We start from the raw sequence: 21,059 nt of genomic DNA, 5'->3' as shown, positions 1-21,059 counted from the left end.
AAGAGTTATGAAAGTTTTGTTTCATTTATAATTTTTAGAAATGGATTCTGTAAAACACGTTTTCAGGATGAACCATTGTGCCTGTAGAGGAATTTAACAGCCTGCATTCCTATATTCCTGTGGAATGAATGACTTAAGTACTTGGTACAATTCCATGCATGACACTTTTTATCTTAGAACAGTGGAATTGAAAGAACAACATGATGTGAGAGTGTTCAATCTCGCCGTTTGTTCTTACACATGGGTGTCGGAGCCGATCCTCGGCTCCGAGTCGGCCGCTTAGCAAAGCTTTGCATCTAGAAGAAGCTTGAGACCAACCTACCTCCCACAATTCCCTCTGCCTCTACCTCAGATCTAGTTTGCCGCTGCAACCGATCGCATCGTTTTTGAAGAGCTCTGACCAACTGGGAAGATAAGCTAACTTTTTTCTTGAAAATCTTAGGATTCTTTGAGATATATATTTAGTGTGTGTGTGTGCGCTCTGGTTATCCTTTAACTACTTTTATATATTTATATATATATATATATATATATATATTTTATATATATATATATATATATATATATATATATATATATATATATATATATATATATATACATAGTTTAGGTTTACTTTAGGGCCTACCCCACCTACTACTGAACTAGGAATTTGATACTTGCAATCTTATTGCTGTGACTGTGGACTTACTAACCTATTTTGACAGTTTTATTGATAGTGTACAGTACTTTTTCTTACAGAGATGTCTGAAAAAGCTAAGTCAGGATTTAAGAGGTGCCAGTGTGGGCAAAAGATGTCTGTCACCGACAATCATAGCTCCTGTGTCTACTGTCTTGGCCCTCTCCATCTACAAGAAGACTGTTCTATTTGTCATTCTTTTAGTGGAAGGGTCATGACAGATAGACGCAGGAAGCTTATGGATAGAGGTCTTTTGAAGCCTGCCTTCCAAGAGGCTCTTGACAAGTCAGACCAGGCTTCTAAATCCTCGAAGGAGTCAAAGACATCGGAGCCCATGTCATCGGCTCAGAGTTCTTCGTTTAAGGTTCGTTCACTGGTTCCGCAGACTTCGGGGCCGAGTGTCGAACTTCTGTCTGTCATCGAGCCTCGAGTCTGGGAACCGGTGACGGAGATTCCACCTCCTGCTCTATTGAGGTCGGCACTATCCTCGATTCCTTCGACTCGATCTTCCAGGCCCCTCTCCAACACCGACGTAGATCGTGTGGTGCAGAAGTTAATGGAGAACACGGCCCTGTCCAAGCTTATTTCGGTCTCCTCTCAATTGGTGTCGAGCCTCGACGGCCTTCCTTTATCTCCATCTGATCCTCCTCGGAGGCCTACTTAGCCTTCGGAGCCGGGAGATGTTGATCTGATGATAGTGGAGCCCTTGGTGCCGGAACCCTCCCTTCCTCGGTCGGCACCGTTGACCTAGACTCCGTCGGAACCATTACCTGACTCGCGGAGCCGACGATCTATCCTTGGTTCCGGGACCGAGAGTCGAACCGATGTTTCGGTGCCGACTCTCCCCCTCGGCGCCTCTGCACAGATCACTTCGGCTCCGTCCTTGGGGTCGATGCCCTTGGCCTCTGCGTCGGAGATACTTCCGCGTTCTTCGGAACCGGGGGATTCCTCTGCTCGGGGTCCGGGGGCCTTCGACCTTATGAGGAAGGTATTGTCTTCTCAGACAACCACTTCAGCAAAAACAACTTCTCCCTCCTGTAAAGGTCCGTTGTCTTCTTCTGCACCCACGACTACACAAAAGCATCGAGCACCAGTGTCTCAGCCACTCCCAGAGGGAGTCCCTTCTTCCTCGGAGGCCTCATCGGATGCCCCCCCGATGACGTTCCGAGGAAAAGATTGTGCAAGAGGAGGCACTTAGATTCTCCACAAGAATCCTTAACATCGGATACTGACTTAGATGAGTCAGAGGGGTCCCCAAAATCACCCTCTGAGGATGTCTCCTTTTCTGACATCCTGGAGATCCTGAAACAGAGAGGTGATTGGCAGGCCCTACCCCCTTCTGAGGATGAGTCTGTTCTGCTGAAGGCATTTGGTGCTCTCCCTTCTTCCTCCTGGGTCACTCCGCCCTTCGATGAGTTAATGGAATTAATTACTCTAAGGGCGTGGGAGGCACCTGACACAGTGGAGCCAGTTCCCAGGAAGCCTAACAAATATATAACTGCCCCTCTGGATAAGTCATACCTCACTAAGGGAGTTCCAGTGGACGCTATGGTGGGGGCAGCAGCCACAAAAAAGGAGATGTCCGAATCTTCCTTGTCTGTTCATCCTCCTAACAGAGACTCTAGGACCATGGACAGATATGGGAAGCGCATTTTCAGCTCAGCGACTTTTTCCATGTGATCGCTGAACTACTTGACACACTTCACACGATTACAGAGGGATCTAGTCAAAGAGTTGGGAGATACCCTCCAGGGTAGTACAGATGCTGCTGTCTCAGATAAGGTTACAGCACAGCTCAATACCCTTACATCTATTGTGAACTCGTCCATGAGGCTCATCTCATATGCGGCCGAAGGGTCGAGTAGGGCTGCAGCTTCAGCGATTGCTCTTCGTAGATAATCCTGGATGTGCCTGTGCTCCTTTGCGGAAGCCTTCAAGTCTTCCTTTACTAACGCCCCTTTTGATGGTGCCACTCTTTTTGGCCCCAAAGTAAAGGAGACCCTAACCTGGTGTGAGCAGGAGGGAAAGACTCTGTCTGCTGTCGGAGTCCGTTTTTCCACCCCATCCAGACCGTACCCCAAAGGGCAACGAGGTGGAAAGATGTGGTTTTGCAAACCCCAAGGCTCTTTCCCAGGCACACAGGGTGATGCCCCCCCCAGAGGCAGAGGAGGGGGCAGAAATGGAAGACGCCGCCCTGGCGGCAGAGGGGGTCCGCAGAACCAAGGTGACAGGGATACAGTCCCTGGGAAGCCTTTCCAGCACTCCTGAAAGGAGGCCCGACTGTTCTGCTCTGGAGGCAGTCGGGGGTCACTTGGCTTTATACCCTCAGGCCTGGCAAAACCTTACTTCAGACAATTGGGTAAAAAGCATTATTACCAGAGGTTACAAAATTCCCTTTTTAGTTCCCCCATTACCACAAAAAAAGATTCCCAGATGTACCACCCCATCTGGGAGAACCTGCAGCTATAGAAATCTCAAAGCTGCTAGAAAAAAGACTCATCCAGCCAGTCCCGGCGGACCAAAGAGGATCCGGAACTTACTCAAGGTTCTTTTTAGTTACAAAAAAGACAGGGGACTGGAGGCCAGTTCTAGACCTAAGCACTCTCAATACCTTTGTGAAGAAGGAAAAGTTCCGGATGGTCACACTTCAATCGATCCTTCCGTTTTTACAGAAGGACGACTGGATGTGCTCAATAGATCTCAGGGAAGCGTACTACCACATCAAAATGGCCAGAGTGTCCAGAGATCACCTGTGCTTCCGGCTGGGAGCCAGCCACTTTCTGTTTCGGGCCTTGCCCTTTGGTCTAACCTCAGCCACCAGGGTTTTCACCAAATGCATGGCAGTGGTAGCGTCTCACTTGAGATGCCTAGGATTCCTGGTGTTTCCATATCTGGACGACTGGCTCCTTTCTGCCACCACCGAGCGTCAACTGATAGAGGCCAGGGACTACACACTCAGCCTTTGTGTTCAGCTAGGGATTTCGATAAATTTCGAAAAATCTGCGTTACAGCCCTCGCAGCATATTTCATTTATAGGGGCAGATCTAGATACCCGTTCTTTGCTACTAAAACTCCCCTCCGCAAGAATAGCTTCCCTACAAGAACACATCTCTCTCCTACTATTGTCCAAAAAGTCTCCAGCCAAACTAGTCCCAAAAGTCTTGGGACTCATGTCAGCTTCCCTCATTGCAGTTCCCATGGGGAGGCTACACATGAGAGTTCTCTAATGGCTGCTGTTCGCACAGTGGTTGTTCCAACAGTTACCACTGACACACGAGATTCACATTACGAACATCTGCAAAGCACACCTGTCTTGGTGGTTACAGAATCACAATTTCATCAGCGGCCGACCGTTTGTGTTACCCACACCAACAGCCACAGTGACCACGGACGCTTCCCTGATAGGGTGGGGGGGGGCATCTTTCAGGGACAAACAGTCCAAGGCGAATGGTCCAGTTTAGAGTACAACCTGCACTTAAATGTTCTACAGATGAGGGCAGTGTTTCTAGCGTTGCAACACTTCTCCCCCCTTCTACCTCTAGGGACCATTGCAGTTCAGACGGACAACATGTCCGTAGTCTGGTACATAAACAAGGAGGAACCAAATCTTACCAGTTGTGCAGAGAGGCCATGAGAATTTGGCATTGGGCAGAATTCACGGGTCGCTTTCTGATTGCACCGCACATCCCGGGGTTATCCAACGTCATAGCGGATAGGTTGAGCAGAGCCATCCTGTTACCTCACGAGTGGTCCCTCAACCAGATAGTGGCGGAAAGGATCTTCCGCAAGTGGGGCCAGCCTTGCTGCGAACTGTTTGCGTCTCCAATGAACACCAAATGTAGAAGCTACTTTGCCCTTTTACCCCCTCCAGGGGATGTCCCTAGGGACGCTCTGATTCACGATTGGCCCCCCGGGTCTCCTGTACGCTTTCCCCCCTATACCACTGATACCGAGATTTCTTCAGAAAGCCAAGGACCAGGAGAGGACTATAATTCTCATTGCCCCATTCTGGCCTCGACAGATTTGGTTCCCCTTTCTTCAAGCTCACCAAATGCGGGAGCCCTGGATTCTGGACCCGGTGCCAGACCTACTGACTCATTCGTCAGGAGCTCCTCACCCGTCACTCCTGTCCCTCAAGTTAGCAGCTTGGCTGCTCCGCTTCCCTACTTAGCCAGGTCTGATCTTCTCTCTCCGGTGGTTCAGGACATTCTAGTAGCCTCTCATAAGGCTTCCACTACTAAAATTTACACAAGTGGAAACGTTTCTTCTACTGGGCGACTACACAACATTTAGATCCCTTAGTAGCCCCTCTAAACAAGATTTTGGAGTTCCTATCCATGCTGTTTCATCAAGGAGCCTCTACTGCCACTTTAAAAGTTCAGTTGGCCGCTATTTCCAACTTTCATGTAGGAGAGAATGGAGAGCCCATCATGGCTCACAGGCTTTGTAAAGCCTTCTTGAAAGGGTCCTTTCATCTTAGACCAGCAGTTAGGTTACCTACAGCTCCTTGGAATCTAAATTTACTCTTATCCCAACTAACTTTACCACCCTTTGAACCAGCTTCTTCCTGTTCTTTAAAGTTCTTGTCCTGGAAGACTCTCTTCTGGTAGCTATCACTTCAGCCAGACGAGTATCAGAACTTCAGGCGCTTTCCATTAAGCAGCCATATTTAATTTTTCACCCAGACAGGGTATCATTATGCACCAACCCTTCCTTCCTCCCTAAGGTTTGTTCAGTTAACAACATTAATCAGTCCATTGAGCTTCCCACATTTTTCAGAAACCATTCCAATAAGCTGGAATATATGTTGCACAAGTTAGATGTTCATAGACAACTCAGATTCTACCTGGATAGAACTAAAGACCATAGAAAAGCGGACCAACTCTTTATAGCCTTTGCGGACAACAAAAAGGGCATGGCAGTGACGAAGCGTACACTTTCCAAATGGCTAACTGATTGTATAACCTTTGTTTATTCTGCTTCTAATCAGAGTTTGCCCACCAAACCAAAGGGACATTCTACTAGATCAGTTTCCACATCTTTGGCTCATGCGGCTCGTCTGCCTTTGGACACTATTTGTGCAGCCGCCACTTGGTCTAAACCGCATACGTTCATCACTCATTATAAAGTGGACAGGACTTCCAGGGACAGAGCATCTTTTGGTTCCACTGTGCTCAGGAACGTTCTTCTGTGAGTCACTCAGGGTAACGGAGCTAGGGACGCTACCCATGTGTAAGAACAAACGGCGAGATTGAACACTCTCGCATAAAGAAGTTATGTCCTTACCATAAAGTTCCATGTGGAGTGTTCATCTCGCCTTTGTTCTTACATCCACACCCTCCCACCCTCAGGTCTGGAAGAACGTACGGATTAGAAGTCTGGTCTGTTTGTCTCCCACTAGTGGTCTCTCTGTTGTTCTACTGGCTTGGGCTAGTTACGTTCCTTATGTGTACTTATGTATTCTTTATGGGTGATTACCTTGTTATTGCTGGATCTGGTATTGTTTTTTTTTTTTTGCAAACTAGATCTGAGGTAGAGGCAGAGGGAATTGTGGGAGGTAGGTTGGTCTCGAGCTTCTTCTAGATGCAAAGCTTTGCTAAGCAGCCGACTCGGAGCCGAGGATCGGCTCCGACACCCATGTGTAAGAACAAAGGCGAGATGAACACTCCACATGGAACGTTATGGTAAGGACATAACTTCTTTTTTCCTGCGTGTACCCAGGAATTGTAATTTACTCCCACACTGTCTGCTAACTTTCCATCCTCACTTCCTTCTCAAGTCAACTTGGGTAATACATTTTAAAGTAATGGGAGTGCAGATGTGTTGGTATTTGTTGCACAGATGTCATTTACTCCTGTTTTTTTGTGTGTTTCATTAACATTGCATTGCCGTTTCCTCATAAGTAATATTTTTTGTAGTAATAGTTTTTCTCTTGTTGTGCAGAACTTAAACCAACTGATGTCTTAGTGCTACTTTCGTTGGTACTTGTCTGTTATGAGTTTATGTATGTTCTTTTTTCCCTACTCTTTTTCTATCAATGTCATGTATTAAACAACTAAATAGTATAAAGTTGAATTTGTGATTGGCATTTTGTTTAGATTGCATGAGCAGTGGTGTTTACTGGTATAAAGCTCTGCTCTGTATACTGTAAGCACACATAACCTTGCTTTAGAAGATGAGGAAGACGAGACAGTGTGAATGCTGTCGATGGTTACTTTTTCTGTTTCCATAATTTTACAGCTACAGTATGGCCAGAGGAGCTTATACCATGGAGAAAAAAATTTTAGGAGAGGTGTTGCTTATGTGGGAAATGGTACTTGTTGCTGCTAAAGGTGTACTTGAATTAAAACAGAGTTCGGTTGATATTGTTAGTTGCAAGATGTATAGTAATGTACTGCTTTTTTTCTTTTTAAGGATTTTCAGTTCAAACAAATGAAGAAGATACGAGTATTTGACTCACCTGATGAGTTGCCCAAGGAACGCTCAAGTCTTTTGGCAGTGTCTAATACATATGGGTTGACAATTGTTGGTAGCCCAGGAGGACTGAAGATTTTTCAGACAAAAGACATTGTAGCTGCCAACCAGATTGGAGGAGACCCTAATGAGATAAGTAAGTGAATTGGATGATGATCTTCATGTTTCACTGTTGCAGTCATTACATTTGGGTTATCTGCTTGCAGGTAACCCTCAGTTGGCCTGATTAACAAAGTCTTGGGTCCTGTGTCAGTTGCTGTTCCTTCTTCCATGACGTCAGGTTGTCAGGGGGTATAAAACATGCAGCCGATGCCATAACATCAGTCTTTCTTGCCGTGCAGTGCCCGAAGCAGAAGCAGTTCGCACGTGCCAGTCGTCCGACTCCTGAAATTTTCGTTTTCGACTTTCAGAACCGAAGTCTTCAACTAAAAGCTAAGTACCCCGTTGGGGAAACTTTTTCTTGCTCTTAACTGATGTCAGTAAAAGCAAATAATTGCATTACTTGTGGAAAGCAAATACCTTATAAAGCTTTTCATTCGTAATGTATTCCTTGCCTAGGCCCTGACCACGACGTACCTCACTGTCGGTTTTGTGCCTTATTTAAACCATGAAGTATCCAGAGTCTGTATATGTACACTTCTAAATATTTTGGTGCTCAGTTCAATTATCCTGATATGTCTTTGGTCAGCCTTCCGACTACCGACATTCTGAAAAAACACAAAGACAGAGACGGGCTGCTTGCGTCCAAAACTGCCGACGATGCTTCTCCTAAGCCAGTCGCCAGTTCGCCGGTACTCGGACGCTTTTGCAGCCCCTGATACGCGCTACTTCTGATTCGCAGGCCTCTACTGAGACCCATTCGGAGTCCGGTATGCCACGAGATGCTTCAACTGTGGAACCTGCGGATGTCTCTACCTTGGATGGGTCTTGAGCCGCTGTGCAGGCACCGGCTTCTGAGGGTGTATTCAGGCCTGCTGACTTCATAGGTTCATAGATTAAGTACTAGGCTAACTTACAATCCATTTTAAGTCTAGCCAATTATCCCTTATGAGACTCAAACCCTGCACCTTGTGTTTGTAAGGCAAACATCTTAACCATTAGGCCACCCCCCTAACCCCCTTGCATATTAAACCAGCGCCATCTTCTTCATGGCCTAAATTTCAAACCATGCTTAAAAAACTGATGCCCAGGCCGCATGGTCAGGCCTCTATGCCTAAAAAACAGATGATAATTGCTGAAGACCTTATTACTCTAATCAGGGGGTCAGTCTTCCCCCAGGACTGAGTTTGCTTATGATACTTCTGACCAAGATTCTGAAATTTCTGATGTTAAGTTGTCAATCTCGCCTTCATTCTTGCTGGATGGGTTCGGAGCCGATCCTCGGCTCCGACTCGGCACTTGCTAAGCTTGAGAACTCCTTTTACCAGCTCGAGGCAACCCTATATCCCATGATGCAAGGCGAGACTACCTCAGATCTCGTTTGCCGCTTTGCGAAGAGGTCTCTTTTTTGCCAACTCAGGTGAGTTTGATATTTCAAACAGTTTATTCAAGGGTTTCCCTCCCTTTTTTTTCTTAATATTTAGATAGTGTGTATTCTATTTTAGACCTGAGCAATCTAAACAGATTTGTCAAGAAGGCAAGATTCCGGATGGTCACGCTTCAGTCCATTCTGCCCTTTCTGGGCAAGGACAGCTGGATGTGCTCGATAGACCTTCAGGACGCGTACTATCACATAAAGATACACAGACGCTCTAGGAGGTTTCTCCGTTTTCGGCTAGGGACCAGTCATTATCAATTCAGAGCCCTGCCCTTTGGCCTCACTTCAGCCCCCAGAGTGTTTACCAAATGCATGGCAGTGGTTACGGCTCATCTGAGACGTCTAGGATTCCAGGTGTTTCCTTATTTGGACGACTGGCTCCTCTCCGCCACCACCAAGCATCAGCTTCTTCAGAGCAGAGACTACACTCTGCAGCTTTGCAAAAAGTTGGGAATATCAGTGAATTTCGAAAAATCTTCTCTGCTGCCTTGCCAATCTATCACCTTTATAGGCGCAGAACTAAACACTGTCAGTATGTTAGCCAGACTAACAAATCAGAGAATTCTGGACATCCAAAAATACGTTCAAATCATCTTACTGAGCAACAAAGTCAAAGCCAGATTGGTTCTCAAGGTTCTAGGTCTTATGGCTGCGGCCATTGTACTTCTACCATTAGCTCGCTTCCACATGCGTCTTCTGCAGTGGATGTTATTCACTCAGTGGTCATTCCAGAACCTTCCCATGAGGCACGGAATCTTGGTTACACAATCGTGCAGGACTCATCTAACCTGGTGGATATCTTCCCCTCTGCTTCATCAGTGCCGTCCATTTGTTCCCCCTACCCCGGTTGCCACAGCCGCTACGAATGCCTCTCTGATCGGGTGGGGGGGGCATTATCAGGGCAGGATGGTCCACGGGACTTGGCAACCCACAGAATGCCATCTGCACATAAATGTCCTGGAGATGAGAGCGGTGCTTTTAACGTTGCAAGCCCTCAACGACTTTCTTCCCTCGGGGACTATTGCAGTTCAAACGGACAACATGTCTGTAGTCTGGTACATCAACAAACAGGGCGGGACCAGGTCCTATCCTTTGTGTCGAGAAGCTCTCAGACTTTGGCAATGGGCAATCTCCTCTCATCGGTTTCTGATAGCAACGCACATCCCCGGCAGATCCAACCTCTTAGCGGACAGACTGAGCAGAGCCATTCTCATGCCTCACGAGTGGTCTCTCAATCAGTCGGTAGTGGACGAGATGTTTCTGAAGTGGGGCACCCCTTGCTGCGACCTTTTTGCTACACCCCAAAACAGCAAATGCCCGGACTTCTTCACCCTCTTTCCCCTACCAGGCCAACCCCTGAGAGACTCTCTAACCCAGGATTGGCCCCGGGGACTTCTGTACGCTTTTCCTCCTTTCCCCTTAATTCCACAGGTCATTCAGAAAGCTATCTTTTTGAGAGCCAAGTTGATTCTCATTGCCCCTTACCGGCCTCGACAAATTTGGTTTCCGACCCTACATCGTCACCTCCTGGTGCAGCCTTGGCATCTGGACCCATTTCCGGATCTTCTGATCTGCCAATCGGGTCAACAGCACCGGGCCATTCGTTCTCTCAACCTCACTGCTTGGTTGCTCCACTTCCTTCCCTAGCCAGGCTTCCTATGATCTCTGATCCTGTCAGAGATATCTTAATAGCTTCCTTGAAGTCGTCCACCAGAACGGTTTATGCTAGCAAGTGGCGACGTTTTTCCCTATGGGCAAACTCCAGGCACATTGATCCTTTTACTGCACCTGTGCATTCAGTTTTAGATTTTCTGGCTGAAGTTTTTCAGTCAGGATCTTCTTCATCAACAGTTAAAGTTCAACTGGCGGCAATTTCTAAATATCACGTTGGCTTGCAAGATCATAACATTATGTCGCATAGACTATGCAAAGCTTTTCTGAGAGGAGTTTTTCTCCTAAAGCCTCCAATAAAACATCCTCCTCCACAATGGGATCTGAATTTGATGTTAGCATCCTTGATTTTACCTCCCTTCGAACCGTCTGCTTCATGCTCCTTAAAGTTACTGACCTGGAAAACAATATTCTTACTGGCTGTTACTTCGGCAAGGAGGGTATCTGAAATTCAAGCTCTCTGCATCCGTTCCCCATACTTGGTTTTTCACAAGGACAGGGTATCCTTGAGAACAAATCCATCTTTTCTGCCCAAAGTTGTTTCTCAAACTAATATTAATCAATCCATCGATCTACCAGTTTTTTTCCCTAATTATTCTGACAAAGCTGAACAAAAACTTCATTTTTTGGATGTCCATCGTCAGCTCAGATATTATTTGCGTAGAACTAAACAATTCAGGAAATCGGATCAATTATTTGTTTCCTATTCAGAAAACAGGAAAGGTCTCCCAGTGTCGAAAGTGACCTTATCCAGATGGTTGTCTTCCGCCATTTCTTATGTGTATTCGCTCAGAGGCAAGCAACTACCCTCAAAACCGAAGGCACATTCAACCAGGAGCCTATCCACTTCTACAGCCTTTCAGGATAGGCTACCCAATGATACCATTTGTGCAGCAGCTACTTGGGCCACTCCTCATACCTTTGTCTCTCATTATAAATTAGATTTGGCCTCCAGGGACAGAGCCAGTTTTGGTTCCACAGTACTCAAGAGTCTGTTCCATTGAGCCACCCGGGATACAGGTGCTAGGGACGCGGTCCCATCCAGCAAGAATGAAGGCGAGATTGACAACTTAACATTTAGAAGTTATGTACCTACCATAACTTTCCATGTTAGTTGTCTTCTCTCGCCTTCTTTCTTGCGTCCCTCCCTCCTTCCCCCTGGCCTGGACAGATCTTGAAGAAATTCTCTTTCTCAGATTCACTCTCCTTAGTTTTCATTAGAGAGTCTATCTCTGGAACTTTTTGCCTAGTTCTTCTAGGCTAGTTTTTGCTCTTCCTTTGGGATTAGTATTATTAGCAGGGTTCTATAGCTACCAAACGAGATCTGAGGTAGTCTCGCCTTGCATCATGGGATATAGGGTTGCCTCGAGCTGGTAAAAGGAGTTCTCAAGCTTAGCAAGTGCCAAGTATGGGCCGAGGATCGGCTCCGAACCCATCCAGCAAGAAAGAAGGCGAGAGAAGACAACTAACATGGAATGTTATGGTAGGTACATAACTTCTAATTTCCTCTGATGACCAGGATATACCCTTATCTACCTATGAGGATTGTGATGCGGAGGACTCCATTCCCTCTGCCCCCCCCCCCCCAGAGGATTTCTCTTTTGGTGAAACCTTGCATACTCTCAGGGAGCATTTTCGTTGGCAAAGTCAGGATTTCTGTTTCTAAAAAGAGGCTTAGGGATTTCTTACACTTGCCCCAGCACAGGCCTTTAGCCATACCTCCTGTACTAGACATTGTTGATGATGCATTTCCAGAATCTGGCTTGGCCCCTGACTCTCTACCTCCTGCTCCCAGGAAACCTGATAGATATTACAGGGTCCCTGACTCTCACGTTCCTTTTCAAAAATCCTACTAAGGATCCTGAGACCATTTCACAGGGGCCCAAGGGCATTAAAGCTACTACTGCCAAAAATTCTACTCCCTCTGATAGAGACTCCAGGGTGCTGGATAGATAGGGTAAGAAGGTATATACTTCTGCAACTTTGGCCATTAGGGCCTTAAACTGCCAGTTTCATATGTTGAAGTATCAGCAGCATATTACTGGATTACTTAAACAGAAAATGATGTTTGCTGATTGTGCTGAAAATAAGGATTTACAGGATTTATTGCATTCAGCTGAACAGGTTGGAAAACATACTTTGCAATGTGGTTTTGACTCTCTCTAGAAGCATCTTGCAGGGCTGTTGTAACTGGGTCTGTACTTAGAAGGCATGCTTGGCTTAAGGAGCAATCCCTACCAGATCATGTTAAAGCAAAGTTACGGGATGCTCTCCTAAACCAGGACCACCTGTTTGGCAACAAGGCAGAAGAAGTTCTTAAAAATATGGAAGAAAAGGCTAAATCTATGCAAACTGTTAAAGATTTTTTACAAGTACAACATCCAAGATTTAGTAGGCATTGGCCTTCCAAGAACTTGGTCCTTTCCTGCCTCTTCCAGACCTTCTCAGCCCAAACCCAGATCCAGCAGAGTTCCCAGGCTGCAGTCCCAGGGTAAGTACAGGTCTAAGCAGTGGGGGGCCTCCACTTCCAAATCTGGGAGTAATAAGACTCCCCCCTGTGGTAAACTGTCTCAGTGACTTCCTTTTAAAATTTCCAAGCACTTATCAACTGACTGCCCCTTTAGGGGGAAATATTCCTCTTCATGCAAAGAACTGGGAGCTCATTACCCAGGACAAATGGGTTTTAAATATAGTGTCCCAGGGATACAAATTTCACTTCCACACGTTGCCAACACCAAGTGGGTGACCAGACCTATCCCCAAAATCAGTAGGAAGAGGCCCAAAACCAAATACTTTTATCTCTTAAGCATGGGTGCTATTCAGTTGGTACCAGAAGAGGAAAAGGGACAAGATTTCTACTTGAGACTTTTCCTGGTACCCAGAAAAGATGATTCATGGCGTCCTATCCTGGACCTGTCTACTCTAAACACCTTTTTGGAGATTCCAAAATTCAAAATGCTGACTCTTCACCAGTTGCTTCCTATGCTAGGCAAGGATGCCTGGTTGGCAACACTAGATTTAAAAGAAGCATACCTGCACATCCCAATTGGGGAATCTTGCAGAAGATACCTACGATTCAAAGCAGGCTACACACAGTTCTCTGCACTGCCCTTTGGCTTATCTACTGCGCCCAGGGTATTCACGAAGTGCCTAGCTCCAGTTATTGCATTTTGCAGGCAAAGAAATATTCAGATATACCCATACCTGGACAATTGTCTAATTCAGGCAGAAAGCCAGGACATACTTTTGAATTATCTGGCCTTTGTGCAAAGGGTTATAACTTGTCTGGGATACACCATAAACGAAAAGAAATCACACCTGGTACCCTGTCAACAAATTATATTCCTGGGAGCAAGCTTGAATACAACTTCCCAGATAGCTTTCCTCACGCCAGAGAAACAGATTCATTTAACAACCTACTTCAAACAAGTGGCCACAAAAACCCTGCTATCTGCAAGACAAATACAGCAAGCGTTGGGGTTCCTGGCTTCCTGCATTCTTCTAATTCTATATGCAAGACTACATATGAGGAAACTACAGTGGTATCTAAAAAGCTTATGATGTCAACATTCTCAGGATCTAGAAGCAATGGTTCCTATCATACCTTGCCTACGTCTAGAGTTCCTTTGGTGGGCAGAGGCCTGCCATCAAAACAAGTGACTACCTTTCACACCATCCTCTGCCGCCCAAACCCTAACAGATGCATCAGACTATGCATGGGGGGGCTCACCTTGCAGGGAAGTGCATTCGGGGCAAATGGAACCCAAGTCAAATGCACCTGCATGTCAATCAAAAAGAAATGTTAGCTGTACAGAATGCTCTGACAGCCTTCAAGGACCACATTCTTCCAGGACAACTAATGGTAAAGACGCACAACACCACTGTTGTGTGGTACATAAACAAGCAGGGGGGTACACATTCTTACCCCCTCTGCAGACTAGCCATGGCATTGTGGAACACATTCTTGAGCTACCAAGTGCAACTACAAGCTCAGTTCCTGCCAGGAAAATTAAATACACTGGCAGATGGACTAAGCAGAAACCTCATGGACCCACACGAGTGGAAACTGGAACCAAGGATTTTCAACATGTTGCCAAGCAAATGGGGGAGCCCAGATGTACACCGGTTTGCCTCTCTCCAGAACTACCAGTTGGACAAATTTTGCACATGGTTTCCTCACAAACATGCCTGGAAAGTAGATGCTCTGTCCTTCAGCTGGAAACACCTGTCAGTCTTTGCTTCCCCCCTCTGCCTCTGCGCTCCAGAGTACTACGAAAAATCAAACCGGACAAACTAAGGATGATTTTGATTGCACCAGGCTGGCCCCGCCAGCACTGGTACCCCCCCCTTCTGTGCAGTGTGCCACGGTTCTCCCCATGTCACCTGCCTCAGACTCCTTCCCTGTTGTCTCAGCAGGAGAACCAGATTCTGCACCCTCAGCTTCTAACACTGAACCTAGCAGCCTGGCTAATTACTTAATCTCTCCTTTATCATCCCTCATTAAACCTGTGATTGATATCATTTTAGAGGCAAGGAGGCCTAGTATTAGAAAATCTTAAGCTGAAAAATAGAAAAGATTCTGTGCCGGGAACCAATCTCAAGGGATGAGCACAGCAGCGCCCAATTTACCTCATATTTTACAATACTTAACTGAGATGCTTCATAAGGGCCTGTCTTTTTTTTCCTCCATCAAAATTCACACCTCAGCCATTTCAGCTCATTATAACACAGAACCTCCTCTCTTCTCTCATCCACTGCTCAAGCAGTTCCTCAGAGGGGCCAAAAATTTGAGACCACCCAGGAGAGCTCCAGCCCCAGCCTGGGACCTTAACTTTGTTTTGGAGAAACTCACTCTACCTCCTTTCGAACCAGCTGCTACTGCAGACTTAAAATTTCTTTCTTGGAAAACAGCCTTCCTTTTAGCAATCACTTCAGCAAGAAGGGTATCTGAATTACAGGCCCTTATGGCAGTGGAGCCTTTCATCATCTTTCATGCGTACAGGGTGTTCCTCATAACCAATCCATCCTTCATGCCCAAGGTGGTATCCACTGTGGCTCTTAATCAGTCCAATCATTTGCCAACCTTCTTTCCCAATCCACAGAACAAAGGGGAATGGATACTGCATTCCTTGGATGTGCACAGACAACTTGGATTCTACTTGGACAGGACTAAACCTCAAAGGAAATCTGAGCAACTGCTGGTGGCATTTGCTGGAGGGGCAGAGGGGAAGGCAATTTCAAAGTAAACCATTTCTAAATGGATAGGCCATTGCATTCAATTTCTACTATAAGCATCATGGAAAACCTATCCCTCGGGATCAGACCTCACTCCACCAGGGCTGCATCTACCTCTACAGCCTTTCCTCAGAGTCGTCCCTACCAGGGACATCCTAGAAGATGCTACTTGGAGTTCTGTACATACTTTCACCAAGCATTATTATTTGCCAATTTTCTCTAAATCCAGAACTGGCTTTGCCACTGCAATCTTACAGGGCCTTATAGCTGGTCCTAATGCTATCTAAATTCCACCTCCCAACCATAGCTTTGGGAATCTACCCAAATGTAATGACTGCAACAGTGAAACACGAAGAACATAGTACAGTTGTGTACACTTACCATAAATGTAAATGTTAGAGTGTATTCACTGTTGCAGTCCTGGTTACCCTCCCTCCAGCTCCCTAACTTCTTTTGGCTATACCTCTACTTTCTTTTACTATGCTTAAAACCTTTTTGGTGTATTTGCATTTTTGTTGGAGATATACCATTATATTTTTTACATTTAATTGCTTCCCATTAAGGGGGCACGTGACATCTGGGGCAGGAAAAACTGATGTAATGGCGTCGGCTGCATGTTTTATACCCCTGACAACCTGAAGTCATGGAAGAAGGGACAGCAACTGACGCAAGACCCAAGACTTAATCAGGCCGACTGAGGGCTACTTGCAAGCAGATTACCCAAATGTAATGACTGCAACAGTGAATAAACACTAACATCTACATTTATGGTAAGTGTACACAACTGTACTTTATCCCGCACCTCACTTACTCAAGTCGTACGTTGCAGAGTTGAATTATTAGCACACGTTGTCAGTGTATACACATTCCAGTTAAAAGACAAGATGAGGGCCAGCTTTTATTTAAAGGAGTAGGATGCCAACAGAAGTTCCCGAATCCTTAGAATGACAGTGGCCATGGATTAGATCCAGGACCGACCTTTGAAAAGATGGTCAGGTGTTTTGGGAACTAAGAGGCAAAGTGAACAGGGGGCTGTACAACTAGTAGAGAGCACAAACTGAATATGCTTCAGCACTTCTCATTATAAGCTGTAATGCCCTAGAAGGGAGGAAGGAGTTTTTAACAAGTAAAGGATGTGTCCTCGGGTGTTTACCACCAGTGGAGGGTATCTGCACCTTATTTCCCCTATAAGGTTCACTTTGGAGAGCACTGCTCCTGGTTTTGAAGACATTGTAATGCATGAATGTATTTTTAACGAATAGCACAGCCCTTTCTACTCATGAATGTACGTTTTCAAGGGATGGAAACAATGTTATTAATATATGTAGAATATTAATATTCCCTTGGTCTCTTCTGGTTTTAAATGAGAAGGGCTCTTTCTTGTCTTATTTCTTCCCTACTGTCCTATCTCTTTCTGATAAATTTGCTCTCTGTTCCTTACAGCAGCCATATTCCTTCTTCTTTTTATGGTCCTTTGCTGCATGCAGTTCCTGTGGCATGGTCTAACCAAAGATCAGTAGCCTGGTAGGATTACCCTTTTTGCTCCTGGACTGTATCCCCCCTAGAAGATGTTTTTCAATTTTGTTTGCTGCTGCTAATGCCTTCTCACTGTGCTCCAGTCCTGTTTACTTGCAGTCAGAAATATCATGTTACTTTGTCTGATAGTAGGTGTTACAAAGTCACTATTCAAAGATGTTCTGTTATATGAAGTACCTTAAACATCTGTAGATGTTCATCGTGTTTCACTGTTGCAGTCATTACAATTGGGTTATCCTGCTGGCAGGCTACCCGCAGTCGGCCCGAGTTCCAAAGTCTAGGTCCGTCGTCAGTTGCTGTCGCCTCCTCCCTGATGTCAGTGCGCCAGGGGTATAAAAGATGCAGTCGACGCCATTTTCTTCAGTCTTTCTTGCCGCGCGGTGCCCAAAGCAAAAGCAGTTAGCAAGTGCTGGTTGGCCGACTCCTGAGTTTTTCAAATTTGAATTTCAGATCCGAAGTCTTCATTAAAGCTAAGTACCCCGTCGGGGAAACTTTTTTCTTGCTCCAGACCGATGTCAGAAAAAGTTAATAACTGTATTTCTTCTGGGAAGCAAATACCTCATAAGGATTTTCATTCTTACTGTATTCCTTGCCTAGGCCCTGACCATAACGTTGCTAGTTGTCGGTTTTGTGCTAGATTTAACCAACACACTATTAAGCGTCGGTACGATTTTGCATTTCATTATTTTGGCAGAAGATTTAATTATATAATGCTGTCAGATCAGCCGACTACCGGAGTTTACAAAAAACGAAAATAAAAGGACAGGCATCCTAGATCCAAAACAGACGACGAGGCTTTTTCTAGCCTGTCGCCGGTTCTCAGTGAGGCACTTTCGCAGCCCCTGACGCCCGCTACCTCAGAGCCACAGGCCGCTTCCGACTCCCACGTGGAGCTGACTAGGCCTCTGGAAGCTCAAGGTATTGGACACTCGGAAACTATTCCCTCAGATGGGTCCTGAGCTGCTGAACAGGCATCGGCTTCTGAGGGTGTTTTTAGGCCTATGCAGTTATATGTGAAACCTACTTCAGCTACAAAGGCAAAGACTAAAGCAGCTCTAAAGACAAAGAAACAACTACAGCATTCACCTGGACAGGCCTCCATGCCTAGAAAACAGATGCTTAAAATGGCAGAAGACCTTATTACTTTGATCAGGGGTTCCCAACCCCCTCCTGATAAGAGGCCTAGGCAAGAGTTAGAATATGAATTCAGACCAGGTTTCCATTTCCTCTGATTCCTCCTCTGAACAGGATTACTCTATTCCTCACTATGAGGATTCTGATGCTGAAGAATCTATCCCTTCAGCCTCTCCTCCTGAGGATTATTCTTTTGGGGAGACGCTGCATACTATGAGGGAGCATTTCCACTGGGAGAGCCAAGATTACTCAGAATCCAAGAAAAGGCTCAGAGACTTCCTTTTACTGCCCCAGCACAGGCCTCTTGCTATCCTGCCTGTTTTAGACATTATATATGATGTATTTTCTGGAGTCCAGTCTTTCTCCAGACTCTCTACCACCAGCCCCTGTTAAGCCAGACAGATACTAAAGGGTCTCTGATTCACACACATTTTTCTATAAGAACCCTGCAGCTGACCCAGAAACCATCTCTCAGGGTCCCAAAGGGGTCAAGGCTTCTACTGCAAAAAACCCTATCCCCTCTGATAGGGATTCTAGGGTCCTAGACAGATGGGCCAAAAAGATTTATACCTCTGCTACCTTGGCTGTAAGAGCATTAAATTGCCAATTTCATATGCTTAAGTATCAGCAATATCTTGTGTCTTTGCTTAAACAGAAAATGTCAGCAAATACAGAATGTGCAGACAATAAAGAAATGCAGGATTTGTTGCATGCAGCTGAACAAATTGGAAAGCATACTTTGCAATGTGGGTTTGATTCTCTTGAGGCCTCCTGCAGGCCCGCTGTTAGAGGTTCTGTCATTAGGAGGCATGCTTGGTTAAAAGAACAAAATCTGCCAGAACATGTTAGAGCTGAACCATTAGACGCTCCTTTACAGCATGATACTTTGTTTGGTGTTAAAGCAGAAGAGGTGTTAAAGAAAATGGAGGACAAAGCTAAATCTATGCAAACATTCAAGGATTTCTTGCAGGTACAGCCTCCCAGATTTTGCAGGAACTGGCCTACAAAGAATTGGTCCTTTCCAATCTGAGATAAACCACAAAGGGACAGATACAGACGCTCCAGAGGCAGATCACAGCCCCAAGGCTCATACAGGCCTAAACAATGGGGTGCTTCTACCTCCAAGAGCGGAGAGGAAAAATCACAGCCATACAGGAAACAGTCTCAATGACTTTCCACTTCCAGCACCAAGCACTTAACTTTTGGCAGCCCCTTTGGGGGGAAAAATAGCACTTTTTCACAAAATTGGCACAAGATCACCCAGAACAAATGGGTACTAAATATCGTTTCACAAGGCTACAGGTTCCACTTTCGCACCCTGCCAAGGCTAAACGGTATGCCAGACCTGCCACACAATCAGTGGGCAGAGGCACAAAAACAAGTTTCATCCCTCATGGACATGAGGGCCATTCAACAAGTACCAGAGAAGAGCAGGGACAAGGATTCTATTCGAGACCGTTCTTGGTACCCGGAAAAGGCAAAGCCTGGAGACCAGTACTGGACCTATCTCTTCTAAACACATATCTGGATATTCCAAAATTCAAAATGTTGACTCTACAGCAGCTTCTGCCCATGTTTGGCAAGAAGGCTTGGCTTGTGACTTTAGATCTAAAAGAAGCATACCTGCATTCTCTGCACTGCCCTTTGGCTTATCTACTGCGCCCAGGGTCTTCACAAAGTGCCTGGCACCAGTAATTGCATTTTGCAGACAGAGGAATAGAAATATATCCTTACTTGGATGATTCAAGCGGAGAACAAGGACATTCTACTACAGCATCTGGCGTTTGTAAAAAGATTACTAACAAGTCTAGGGTACACAGTAAACGAGAAGAAATCAAAACTCGTACCCTGTCAAGAGATAATATTCCTGGGTGCAAGCTTAAATACAACTGCCCAGATGGCTTATCTTACGCCAGACACAGACAACTGACTACTTATTTCAAAATGTTGGCAACAAAGATCCAGTTATCTGCAAGAAAAATTCTGCAGGCCTTGGGTTATATGGCATCCTGCATTCTGCTAATTCCATATGCAAGACTGCATATGAGGAAACTTCAATGGTATCTAAAAAGTGTTTGGACTCAACATTGCCACAGCCTGGAAACAATAATTACCCTCATTCCCTGCCTGCAACAGGAGTTTTGATGGTGGGCAAAAGCCTGTCACCACAACACAGGACAGCCATTCACCTTATCCACAGCCAGGCAGACATTGACAACAGATGCATCAGATTACGCCTGGGGGGCCTATATGTCAGGAAGATGTGGGCACATGTTCCGCAAGACAAATGCATCTACATATCAATCAAAAAGAGATGCTAGCTGTTCAGAATGCCCTGACAGCCTTCAAGGATCTACTTCATCCAGGACAACTACTAATAAAGAAGGACAATACTACAGTCATGTGGTACATAAACAAGCAGGGAGGCACACATTCCTACCCCCTCTGCAGACCAGCCATGAACCTGTGGGACACAGCATTGACTTACCAAGTACATCTGCAAGCACAATTCCTGCCAGGAAGGACAAATACTCTGGCAGACGAACTAAGCAGAAACCTATTGGATCCACAAGTCTTCAACATGATAACAAGGACCCTGGGGATGCCTGGACATAGACCTATTTGCCTCCCCTCACAACTACCAACTACAGAGATTCTGCACAAGGGCTTATCACAAGCAAGCATTGAAAGTGGATACTTTATCTTTCAGCTAGAAAAATCTAACCGTATATGGCTTTCCTCCTCAAGGTACTCCTCAAGGTCAGACAAGAGAAACCAAAAATGATACTGATT

General features: G+C 45.6%; 1 protein-coding gene across 1 annotated transcript in view; it reads left to right on the top strand.

Annotated features, from left to right (window-relative positions):
- Positions 1–21,059, top strand: part of NUP214 (nucleoporin 214) — a 3,229,616-nt gene that overhangs the window by 148,984 nt on the left and 3,059,573 nt on the right. Inside the window, exon 2 of the mRNA XM_044058190.1 lies at positions 7,094–7,289. Within this exon, the coding sequence (XP_043914125.1) occupies positions 7,094–7,289 (196 nt within the window). The remainder of the gene's footprint in view (positions 1–7,093; positions 7,290–21,059) is intronic.

Source organism: Protopterus annectens, chromosome 16.part0 (genome assembly GCF_019279795.1).
Source record: "Protopterus annectens isolate FY-2018-M chromosome 16.part0, PAN1.0, whole genome shotgun sequence".
NCBI classification, from domain to species: domain Eukaryota; kingdom Metazoa; phylum Chordata; order Ceratodontiformes; family Protopteridae; genus Protopterus; species Protopterus annectens.
This window is presented reverse-complemented; position numbering and strand designations above follow the sequence as displayed.